Source organism: Seriola lalandi, unplaced genomic scaffold (genome assembly GCF_002814215.2).
Source record: "Seriola lalandi dorsalis isolate HSWRI2012SDOR001 ecotype SW California unplaced genomic scaffold, Sedor1 jcf7180002054538, whole genome shotgun sequence".
NCBI lineage: Eukaryota > Metazoa > Chordata > Actinopteri > Carangiformes > Carangidae > Seriola > Seriola lalandi.
Genome location: NW_019525091.1, coordinates 876,798 through 889,714, shown reverse-complemented (window position 1 = coordinate 889,714; position 12,917 = coordinate 876,798). Strand labels below are relative to the sequence as shown.

The window sequence follows — 12,917 nt, the reverse complement described above, 5'->3', positions numbered from 1 at the left end:
GCAATAAATCTGACCTTCATGAAGGGCACAATGTTCAAATGGTGTTGAATCAACTTTATGGTCAGTTTGGAGGCTGCAGTTTATGGTGCTGCACATTTAATGGATTTTTCAATCTCCTTTCTTGTTCTGCTCTTTTGTTACCATGACATATGGCTTTGAGTTGGACCTTCCAGATACAGGTGTTTTTATACCACAGTCAGGTGAAACAGGTGACTAACTAGGTTAACTAATTAGGTGACTTGTAAAACCAGTCGGTTGCAGTGATGGTGTGTCGTGAATACAATGTACTAAAGTCTTTAAAAGAATGAGATATTACCTGCTTTTTGATGGAAGCATCAGTATCACTTTCACCAATAAGGGCTGTTCTTAGAATCATGTGATCAATTGCATGCATGACCTCTTCCTTCCTGACCTTGCATGTCAAATTGCACAGCGATGTGGAGAGGTCTGCAGATTTTACAGCCAAAACATTGATTTTCAGGCAGGAAAGTAATTTTTTGGACCAGAATTATTGTTATGATTAGATCTATGCTTTCATCTACGCTACTTTCAAACCACCATGCTGCTACTGCAGGCTAAACAAGGGCTGACAGGGATGAGGATGGTTGTAGCACCTTTCAAAACAGTGTTACGACAAACCATCTTTTTAAGTATGCCAAGTCAGTGGGTGAGAAAAACTGATAGGGGGGTGCCTGCACACACACTTAAAGGTATCGACAGTTGCTAATTGTTGTGTATTCAAGTCGATCTTTGAATATTTAAGTCTTCACTGTTACGTCACGGTCAAACTATATGACTTTAAGCCAGGCGTCGCCGACAGATTCTAGAAGTCACCGACAAAAGCCTCCGATCAGAGGCAAATTGGCAGTTGATCGCTAAGTGTGAACCGGGTCTTTCCCCTCATACCTCAAGGTATGAGGGGAAAGACCCAGGAACCCGGAAGCCTACAACAACAACAACAACAACAACAAAAACAGACAAGACAGAACGTTGTTTTGGAGACCAGACAGACTGGTTGGGGTGGCAGAACGTGTCGCAGGTCAACAAGTGGTGTAGTGTGAACTATACAGTGATCCGACGCCTTTGAAGTCATCTAGTTTGAACTTTGCTTTAGTGTTACAACTTACCCTGGTAGTGGGACAGGTCGTAACAATGGAACTCTATTGTATATTTTATATATTATATAATAATATATTTAACATCAGAAGTTGGAAACATTCCTTACAGGGTACTTTGTATCAAATTTCGAGAGCTCTATCACAACAACTCCGTGAGTTACAGGCGCTGAGACAGGAAGTGTTACAACCATCCCAGGTCTCCCCTTCATATCTGTATATTTTCTGTACAGGTGTGTTTTCTTTGTCTCCAAACATCTGCTAAGGTCGGCAGTGAATACATTACCACATGTTGGCATTCAGTGTTTGTGCAGTTTAAAAGGAGTGTCACATTAAGCAGTTTAACAGCGACGCGAGCCGTCTCGTAAACGTGACACTGAGTGCTTCGCCGGGGAAAGCTCCATCTTGATGAACTGCAACCCTGACATTTCACTACCCTTCACACAGGAAGCTATTTTGCTGTGGGTTTTTATGAAGACACACACACACGTGCGCAGGTATACACCCTAGGGGGGGAGACATTAATCAAAGAGTACACACACATGACAGCGGGTATAATGGGTGTTGCCTTTTATAGTGTGTGCTTTGTGCTGGAAATCTCATTTAGAGTCAACGCTCCTGAACTCCTGAACCTGCTGTCTAATTATAGGACTGTAAAACGGCAGGCAGGGGGAGCATTAGAGGGTAATTCCTGCTGTGTGTGTGTGCATGTGTGTGTGTCTGATTATGTGGCCGCAATATGTCTGAGTGAAGGAGGAAAAGTGTGAGATTTGTCCATATCTTCAGTGCTGCTAATACAGGCAGCGCTCAGTGGTGGCCTATTGTTGGCAGAAATGACAACTGGCTCTATCTTGCCCTGCAGACGGCACGAGAACTGAGCACTGTCTCTTCTCTCCGTCTCTCCTTCCTCCCACCTTTCTTTTCTCTTCTTTCTCTGTCTCTTTTCAGTCCTTATTCTATCAGTGTCTCTGTCTTGAACCAGCCCTTCTCTTCCCTTCTTCTCTCCACATCCTTTCTCTCTCACTTCTTTACTTTATCTTCTCTGCTTTTTTTTTCTCCCCAATTTATTCCTTCTTATATAGCAGCCTTCTAGTTTTCTTTTTTTAATTTGCAGCCTGATCATCATTTCTTCACCTCGCACTCAACGGTTTAAGTACACAGTAATAGTCTGACTTCTCACTGTTGTTTTAAAGGCATCAAACCAGACTTTTGTTGACTGTACTGTAAAACACACTCATCATCTTCGAACACAGATCGAGGATGTAACAGAAAATGTTAAAATAAGGTCATTGTAACATTGGGCTTAAATAACCTTAGTCAACACTTTAGCTATAGAGGTCAATTGGTAGAAAGTCACAAAGTAAATGACATGTTCATGCATTTCATTCCCTTCTGGTCATCCTTTAACTCTGGCCCCAGGGATGGAGTCGGGAAGTTGGAGGAGCCTCCAACTACATGACCGACTTCTTCAGTTTGGATTGGCATGAAACTCTCCTGGCTGAATCAACAGAACAACAACTTTGTCAGAAATATCTGGATCTTTGATGAAAAGTTGAGGGTCCAGACCTGTGGACATGAAAACATGAGGTGAGAATTTATCTATGGCTCCCATAGATATTTCACAAAGAAAAACATCCAATCACAGAACCGATAAAAGCTAAAGGTTGGTATGGTACAGAAAACTGATTTTACAGTCTTTTGGATTCTGGGTAAATTTTGGATGAATTCAGCAGCTACGGCTTCATATGGCGCTCTGATTTGTGCCTCCGGGTCCTATCATACACCGGCAGCAAATTCAAGTCTCCTCGCTAGTTTCATACCAGCACAGTTTCATTTTCCCGTCCAGCGCCCATGTTGTTTAAATAGAAAAAGCATTGTTGGCGCACTGCTATCTTGAGGCGTTGGATAGTGATTGTACAATCAACCAGCAAAAACCTGGTCTGACGTCAGTGGTGCAGCAATTCACTGTTATTTCAAGGAAGCATTACCAAGATAGAAATGTGTGTCTGCACAGGCGCGTGCACAACGTGCTGAAACTCACATCAGTGTGTGTATTTGTGTTTGTGCTGCTTGCTACATTGTGATTTAATTTAAATCTAGAAATAAGGTTGGGATTATAAAGTGGTTTTCAGAACATAAATCTAAAGGGTCATTTCATTATCAGGGAGAAGATCTTTATGTGCTGAGTAATACAGAGAATAATATTAAAATAAAAACTCAAATGGAAGAAAAATACTGAACTTTCACATCTCTATTAGGGCTCAGTCACACCAGCGTTTATTGTGGTGAACGTCTAGATAAAAATTCAACACAATCCCTGTAATCAGTGGATTTACTAAGAGAGTCTAAGCATGGACACTTCATGGATTTCACCCTCAGTGAACTTTGACTGTAGACACAGAGTCCAAAATGAAGCTTTTTCTGCTCCATAAAAGAGAGGTGGCACAGTCTCTATTCATTAAGACAGCGTGGATGGTGAAAGAACTTTTCTGTTTCTCGTAAACAACCTTGGGTTAAGTGTTGGCCGGATTCCTTTAATATAAAAGTAAAAATCAACCGAACATTCATTCAACCGGCAAAATAAAAACTCAGACATGTTTCAGTTCTTTATTAAAATCATCTTTTTAATTCTGTCCTGCTTGCAGTACAGCACATTATTGTCAGTAATGTCCTCACTGGTGGCAGATGAAGCAGAGCGGTGGCAGCATTGTACCACCCTCACTTGTGGTGTGTGTGTGTGTGCATGGGGTTGTATTTGTATATGTGCTCTTGTGGATCTGAAAATGTGTGCATGAGTGTGAATCTGCATGTGTGTGTGTGAGGTGCTGACAATAAAGTGTAGCACAACTAGCCATCATCCCGTACAGTCAATCAATACAGCAGTATTAATACAAGGCCTTGAGGCATTGTTCAGAGGTGTACAGGCAGAAACTGTGGATGTGTTTCCACTGCAGGCTAAAACTGGGCTTGCCAGGGCTCAGGGCCAGTAAATGCTTCAAATATTTCTAAACGCAGTGTTGAAAAAAATTCATTTTGACTATGCTGACTTAAATTAATGAATCATAAACACGTAAAAGTGTAAGTCGGCCAAGGAGGGGAGGATCTCATATCTCAGGCAGTGTTGTTTCCATGTTCTTATATTTGACCATTTAGGAATCCTTCCCGGCTGGCAAAAAAAGGGGAGGTACTGACTATTTTTGTTGTTTGAAGATGTGATTATCAAAAGAAAGCCCTGGTTTGGCCATTTTTGGCCTTAGTGGAAACCACGCTAGCGAGCAGCTTTAGCCCTGCCCCTGACACGTGTCATATCAGCTTGACCAGTTTTGTAAAATTAAGAAAGAAACAGTGTGTTTGTTGTGTAATTCTTTTTTTTTTCCTCTTTTGTTTTACAGCACAGCAGCTTGGCAGACACAACACACTATGTACGTATATCAAAGTTCTTATATATACCGTATAGGTTGGTTGGCAGGGGTAGCTGTGCATGTGTTTTTTATAGTAATACAGCTACTAAAAGATGCAAAAAAAAGCCTGTGCTGCTCGCTACATTGTGTTTCAAAGAGGTCACCCTACTGTACACTGCGGTAGAAACTCCAGGGTCCACTGTGAACCCCAAACAGGGTCGAGAATGTGACCCCTACACAAGTGAGAGCTGTGGTAAAAGCTGCTGTATCCATAAAAGTTTTAATTAGTCGTTAATCTGTAGCCCAAACCAAAAATAAAGGCCCCTCTGGGTAGACAAACACACGCCACCACTGCTACAGTGACACGGTCATAAGACACTCGCACACCCCTCCTCGTTGTCACTTTGTTGAAATCTTAGCGTTAGCTACAGTAGATAGCTAATGGAGGCGGATGGTTGGTCTTAAGTGAGCAAAAACACAGTTACGTACTGGTCTCTGTTTTCGCTGGGGGGTAGGGAGCTGGGCAGGAGGTTAGAGACAAGGAGAGACAGACAAACAGACAAAAAAGACATATTCATTGAGATAATACCGTAAATTTAGTAGACAAACTTATATAACATAGATCTTAGCGTCTTGAAATATACTATCATATATATTTAGATATGCTATTTTTTTTTAGATGAAATAAATATATCCACAGATACTCTTCTTTTTTTGAAAACAGACCAGCTTTACAATTGCAGACACGCACCAAAACACAATGGATAGACATGAGGAAAAAGAGGCGGGGGGGGAGAAGGAAGGATGGGTGGCTCATTTCTCTGAAAAAACACCCGAACTGTCTGTTCACACCGCTAGCAGCTGTTGTGCTGTGCTAATGCACAATTAGCTGTTTATGATAGCTCACCTATGCTGCAGATGGTTGAGCTGCAGCCCCCCTTTAAAAGAAAAAAAAGGGAGGCTGATTCTTCTCAGGTTGCAGAGATTGTTTGTGTTTAGGGAAACAGACTTGAGTTGCTCACGGTGTGAAAGCAGAGAAGCATGTCACACTTACTCCACGCTCTTCCTGGTTTCTCTGAGGTTTGTATAAGCTGTGGATCGTTGACTGAAATAAGCAAAGCACTGAACTGTCTCCAACTTGGCTTAATACAGTCAGCCTATAAAGCAAGTCTATAATTTGAACTAAAGAATTTCCCTGTTGCCAGTGAATATGAGGAAATATGTGTTGATAACACATAATATTTATATTATTATTATAATGGACTTGAAATGAGAAACAATATCCCCAAATGTCAAGATTCTAAACAACATTTTTTTCTAACGCTACCCACCGCCACAAATATATATATATATATATATATGATATATATATCTAGATTTTTTTCATAAAGAAAGTCAGACAAACTCTACACAACAAGTTTATGTTAAAAACTTAAGTTCTCTTTTGTTTTCTTCAGCTGAAGTAAAGTATGGCTCAGATGCAGTTCCAGGCAAACAACATGAGCTGACCAGGCTGTTATGGGAGAGATGGCTCAGGCATTACGACCGACTGAGAAACACAACCAGTCTTGCGTGCAGTGGCTCTTGCCTTAAACTCCACCGATGTCCAGTGTCCTGATGCTGAATTCTAATGTTGGTGGATCTAACAGGCTACTTGGACTAAGTGCTTGACATCGGAGTGTAACTGCTGGTGTCAGCTCGGTCATGGATTAAAAAGCTATAGCTCTTAGTTACACATTTACAAGGTGAGAAATACTTTAATAACAAAAACCAAAATTGCACAGCAGGTGCTACTGTGTCTTTCATACACCATCACTCAGATCCAGCGCTACCTCTTCAAAACCTGCCTCATCCACTAGCTAGCATCCAACTTAGGCACAGTCTCGTTGACATCAAAACGGCACTCACACAATATAATTTTGCACCAATCAAATTCCTCTCCATCCGATCATACTACTCTTGTTAGCATTAGGCTAACCCCATACATTAAATGCATTAAAATACATACCTTCATAGTCATACTTTACACAAAAAATGGCAGGAGCAATTAGCATAAGGCTATAAGTATTTATTTCCCTGCAACAATCTGTCACCGTGTCTAACAAAGCTGTAAAGCTCCACCTAGCATCTCCTGCTCGATGGCAAGCAAACCTGGGTTGGTTATTTTTGCAAATATTTGCGGTTTCCTAGCCTTGGCACCAATTGGACCTCTGACAGGAGAATAACAAACACAAAGATTAAATCAATTTTAAACCGTAACACAATGCAGATTTAATCCTTCAGCAACTACTGCAGACTTACCCTGCAAGATTAAAATACTGTCGATGGTGAAACTGAAGTCTACTCTGTTCTTTACCATCAGAAATGCTACAGTTTCCATCTTCAAGTGTCTTAATTGTTGTTGCAGCACACTTGTTGGCGGCTGACTTTACATTCAGTCAAATACAGGAAGGGAACAGACACTACCTCCATCATTGTCGTTAGGTAGTTGAGAGAACTTTTCGTGTGCACCCAAGCTTGAGTAGTATGGCACAGTGCTTACATTGTATTAGACTTAATATGTGTCTTGATATACAGAACACCATCAATAACAACAACAACTACAACACAGAGGTAAAATAAAGGTTTTAAAGTATAAAATCGTAACATGAACAGAGGGTGGAGAATGTATTGCTCAAGAAAGAGAATAGATGAGTTGACTTGTGAAGTGCGCGTGTCCTTACATGTGAATGTATGCGAGTTTTTGCACTTTTAGGTGTGTGTGCGTGTATTGGCATGTGCGTATTTGGGAGATGACGAAAACTCTGCAAGATAAAAAGGAAAAACAGCAGCTAACGCTGTACAGATTGATGTCGAGCTCTACTTAAGTTTGGCACTCAGCTTTTCATTAAGCCAGCAGAATATCAGTCACAGTTGACTTACCCTGTTGTCAAGAATACAAACACAGAAAAGCACAGACACACAGAATAATCACATCAAGGAGAGAGGATCCAAGAGGGAGGGAGGACAGGAGAGGAGATGACAAGAGAGATGGGGAAAAGATAGACACGCGAATAAGGCAGGAAAGCAGAGAGAAACAGACCGAAGAGAAAGAAAGAAAAGTAAGGGGTAAGAGTATAGAAAAATGCGGGAAAAGATAAGAGGGAACAAAAGAGAAGAGATCAAGAGAAGGTGCATGGATAACACAGAGAAGACAAAGTGGTTTTCACCCTCCTGTCCCTCTAGACAAGTAGGTATTGATCATACACAACAAAGGTGCCTTGGGCGGGCGTCACAGTTCTGCGGGGGTGTAAACAGTTTGTTAAGGAGAAAGGAAAGTAGGGGTAAGCGATTTGTTTAAGGGAAAAAAAAAAAACATAAGAACACTGTTCTGTGTTAAAGGCTTCCGAGAGCAGCAGGCATACAGTACTACAAAGTTCCTGAGCCCTCAGTAAGCATTAAGAATCCTCTGAATACAAACTACTGCTCTGCTTCAACATCCAAAGCCCTTCACTGTCTATAGCAAAGGGATCATCTTCAGTTGTACCACTATATTGTCTGATTTAAGTGTATTGGTTGACCCAGTTCAGAATAGAAGTTGTTGCTGTGGTTGTAGTCTTTCACATACTGAGAGGAATGAAAGGAAACATCAGTAAGCACAAGATTGCTCCTGTTTCCCTTTGACCTACCCCAATGGGGTTTGTTTGGCTTTCTGGTTTGTTTGTTTGTGCAGAACTTCAGGAAAGGGCTCAGTGCGTATACGGTACTGACTTGGCTGCGCAGCCACATTTGCTGCCGGGCAGATTCAGATCCAGATGACCTGCTAAGTGTCACCTTTGCAGGGCTCTCTTATGACTTTTGATACCTTATAGAACTTCAGACCTCACTCTCCACGCTGGAGAAATGGGCCGAGCCCCTTCGCGAGCAAAGGCTCTTGGCTTTGAGGGGTAAGTGAGGAGACTGAGGAAATCTCTGGGGCTGGGGTACAGAGCGCAATCTCTGGTACTGCAGTTTGGCACTTGCCGAAGCCATGGAGGAGGACTGGGGCGCCCCCGGGGTGGATGAGACTACAGAAGGAGAGGATACAGAAGAGGACGAAGTAAGGGGAGGAACATGGATAGGGTGAGATGTGGACGGAGGAGCTGGAAGGGCAGGGAGCGGGGGTGGCAAGTTAGGTATGAGGTTTGGGGGCGGGGATGCTTGCCTTCCTCGCTCTCGATCCCTATCTGTTCTCTGTGTCCGCTGCTGGATGCTGAGGTTTGACTGACTGCCAGATTTAGATGGATTCTGTGAGCGATCAGGTTTGGAGGAGGAGGACGAGTCATGTTTGGGCTTCAGGGGACCACCAAAACTCTGGCAGTGGTGGTACAACTCTTCCTGGCTTCGCGAGGTAACGCGGGCCCATTTGGAGGAATGGGCCTGCGGATGGTGTCGTGGGGAGTGACAGGAGGAACAAGCTGTGTGCCCTCTCCCCTTGTCCTTTGACTTCCGTTTACTCTTCTTCTCGTCCTGTATGTGGAGCTTGTCCACTGACCAGTATCGCCGAGGAGGTGGCGGCGTGAGAGGAGGTGGGGGCCAGTGCGATCCTGATCCCCACCCTCTCTCTCCCCTATCAGCCCCTCCTCCACCACCACCACCAGCTCCACCTCCACTAGACCCCCACCCACTCTCTGCTGTCCCCCACCTCTCTCCTCGCTCCAGGAACAGGTCATCTCTACTGTTGATGCTGCCAGCTTTATCCCTGGAGGGGTAGGTACTGAAAAACCAACCTCCCCCTCCGATCCCTCCTACTGCCCTTCCTTCGTGATCCTCCCAGTACCTCTCAAACTTCCCAAACTCTCCAGAAGAACCATCATCATCAGAGTATATCCCGACTACCTTATCACGTTCCCGCTCCTCATCGGACATTGTCCTTCCTCCTCCGCGCCGCTTACTGCGCTCTTTCCTCCTGTCCTGATCAGAATCCTCTTCATCATCCTCGACTTCGGACTCCCACTCGTGGAAGGACAACCCCTCCTTGGAGTGCATCTCGCCTCTTCCGTTCCGTCCCAGCAATGGCCGCCTCTCTCCCTCCATTCCTACAGCATCCCTGTCGGAGCTTTTACTCTTCCTCCTTTTAGAGGAGACAGGCAACAAGGGCAGGAAGGCAGATGGAATGGTGTCGGAGGATGGGTTTCCCCCTCCCCAGAATTTGACAGATGTCGAGGGCTTACTGCTCGAGCCATGATAGTGCTTGCTATTTCTTCGCCTGTGGTGTTTTTCCTTTCCTCGACTGTCTTCCCCATCATCCCTCTCTTTCTCTTCTCTTTCCCTCCTCTCTTCTTCGCCTGGGATGTTCCACCCGTAGCTTCTGATGGAGCTTTCACTCTTTTTCCGAAAGGACTCTCGCCTCATGGGCGGATATGACGGGAAGTCCGGTGTCCCTGATTTGAGATCCTCTCTCTTTTCAGGATCTCCTCCTTCCTGCTCTGACCTCTTCCGCTCTCTCTTTCTCATCTTATCCTCTCTCTTCCTCTTCTTCTTTGCTTTGCGCCTCTTTCGCTCCCTCTCTCTTTCCCTCTCCTCCCTCTTCTTCTTCTTTCGGCCCTTCTTCCTCCTCTTCCTTTCGCGCTCCCTCTCTTTATGGTGCCTCTTCTCTTCTCTTCCCACTCCTCCATCCCCCCGGCTCGCTGTCCCTCCCCTCCCTCGCTCCCTGTCTCCCCACGATGCCCACCACTCCTGTAATTGGGCCAGTTGGCTGCCAGTCCTCTCTCTGCCATAATCTCTCAGAGGACGTGGCTTCCGCGGAGGGATTGGCGGAGGTGGCGGACTGCATGGCAGTGAGCGTGAAGACATTCGGCGTGAACGGATCTTCCTCCGTGACCCCAGGAGGAGGCTGGACTCCTCTGTGAGCAGATCTGAGTCGTACTCATCATCCACCGTAAACTCTCGATCCCCTGCTCGATACCGGAAACTCAGCGAGGAGTTGTAGGAGCTGTCACTGGAGCAAGATGAGGGGGAATTTGACCGAGAGAGCGAGACAGAGGATGAAGAAGAGGATGAGGACGATGTGGAGGAAGAGGAAGAGGATGAGGCACTGGAGCATGAGGAGTAGAAACGGCATGGGGAGGAGGGAGTGGTGGGGGTGTGTGTAGGGGAGGAAAGTGGGACAGGAAGAGGAGGAGGTGGAGGAAGACGTCGCCCTCTTCTTCCACCTCCATCGCTTGCTCCGTACCTCCCACCTCCTCGCCTCCCCAAAGGGAGTATATTCTCGTACAGGGGACCTCCTGAGCCTTTTCTCCTTGCCTGAGCTAGGCTTCCTCGTCGCCAGAAGGGAGGCCTTCGTGGAGAAGATGGGAGTGGTGGAGGAGGCTTGGAGATTAAGTGCCCTGGGCCTGGTTGGGGGCCTTTAGGCGGCAGCCGTGGCATCCCTGAGGCTTTGGGGCCTCGAGGATTAGCTTTGGGAGTCTGTTGGGGGCCCCCTGTCTGTTGGTCCGAGCTAGTTCCCAGCCCTTCTGGATCTATAGGTCCATAGTAGCGCTTATATTCATCTAGCCCTGTGTCACCTCCTCCCCCTGTTCCACCTGCAACTCCCCCTTGCAGGGTCCAGTGCTGTCCAAGGTTCTGTTGATACTGCTGCTGGGCCTGGAGTTCAGTGATCCCTCCTGCTATCCCCCCAATGCCCACTCCTCCAGCACTGCCTGCGCTCATGACTTTCTCCGGCTTTGGCCTGTTCCAGCGATCCACTACAGCGAGTCTGCGGTCGTGGCGAGGCAAGAAGGTGGAGCAGGGCATGGGGCCTTCCAGCAAGGGGCTATTTGAGGGACCCAGAGCCATTGCCGAGTGTCCCGTAGTTGGCGGTGATCCGGGTAGCATGGATGTATAGGTCTGCCCCTGTTGCTGCGGCTGATGGTGCTTCTGCTGCTGTTGCTGCTGCACCATGGCAATGGCAGTTGTGTTATTCACTGTGGCTGTAACGAGGTGTTGTTGGGGTGCAGTAGGCATGGTGGTCACGGTGTGATACTGGGGCAAAGAGCTTTTGCTGCCTCCTGGTGCCGTCTCATCCTCAAACTGGCAGCAACTGTACATCCCCTGGGTAGAGAGATAAAAGAGAGATTGTAATTAGACCAGCAGGCTGCCAAGTTTTATAAGGAAGAACTGTGTGTGTGTGTGTGTGTGTATCAGTCAGACAGACATGGGAAGAGAGAGCCTGACATCGCCAATTTTGAAAAAGAAACCTACAAGGAAGCTATGATCTGGTGCCTACACAAACCATATGAATGCGATCTTTAGAAAACTGCTACTTTGTGTTTTGTCTTATTCCTCCATATCCAGATCTTTTGAAAGTAGCAGAACCATTTAAAATAATTTTCACTGATTTAATGTTCCCACACATCAAATAGTTATGATTCCTGCAAAAAAACACTGATGAGCTCAGTTTAGAGTAAAAACAAAGACTTCTTGTGAACAGGTCAGAAAATGGTTTTGGTAATAAGCAGAAAAGAAAAAATGAGACATGCAGAAAATAAGCTGCTAATCTCTCCTTCCCTACCGATGTCATCCCTTCAATATTTTATCCTATTAAACATTTGTGTTCATTTATGTCATAACTAGTGTATGAATTATTGCGTTATGGCCAGAAATGTGTTTTGTGAGTTCACAGTGACCTTGACCTTTGATCTTCTCACGAAATTGTAATCAGTTCATGCTTGAGTCCAAGTAGAGGTTTGTGTCCCTAAAGGTTTTCCTGAAATACACAGGGACATAAGGTGACTGCGACCTTGACCGTTGTCCACCAAAGTCTAATCGCTTCATCTTTGAGTCCAAGTGAACATTTGCACCAAATTTGAAATAATTCCATCAAAGTGTTACGGAGATATGAGACATGTGAAGGCGCGTACGAATGGACGGACAGCCCGAAAACATGACGCCTCCGGCCACAGCAGTTGTCGGCAAGGTGACTTGAAAATATAGTACACAGACTTTTTAATGACTCCCCTTAGTTAAAAAATAGTAAAGAATAAGCATTATCTGGGTTCACCTACTCAGCTTGTTTTAAGGGAAGAGCTGGTGGTTTTAATATTTTAACATTAACAATAATCCAACATTACATTATAGCTGCTTCACTGTTGGGTATTTTAATCAGGAGCTGTAAAAAAAAACACAGGATAATGTCTTGATGAAAACCAACATATGACATCTGTGCCGGAGACACAGCGTGTTAAACAGCCACTGTGAATACCTGGCAGAGGAACCAGCTGAACCTGTGACAGGCTGATGCTTCAAGCGAGGGTATAAATTTATCCGGGCTACAATTTCTGTGTTTTTATGCATCTTCTATCCAGTCATTTTTTCCTTTATCTTTATTCTGTCCATTGTATAACCAGTGTGGAACTTCATCGGCTCAACACATTTCACAAAAACAGACTCAATTTTGAAAACA

At 44.9% G+C, this 12,917-nt stretch overlaps 1 protein-coding gene across 1 annotated transcript in view; it reads right to left on the bottom strand.

Moving 5' to 3' along the window:
• Positions 1–3,708: 3,708 nt before the first annotated feature.
• The window catches only part of grin2da (glutamate receptor, ionotropic, N-methyl D-aspartate 2D, a), a 141,373-nt gene continuing 132,164 nt past the window's right edge, over positions 3,709–12,917 (bottom strand). Inside the window, exon 18 of the mRNA XM_023414669.2 lies at positions 3,709–11,566. Within this exon, the coding sequence (XP_023270437.2) occupies positions 8,372–11,566 (3,195 nt within the window). The 3' untranslated portion in view covers positions 3,709–8,371. The remainder of the gene's footprint in view (positions 11,567–12,917) is intronic.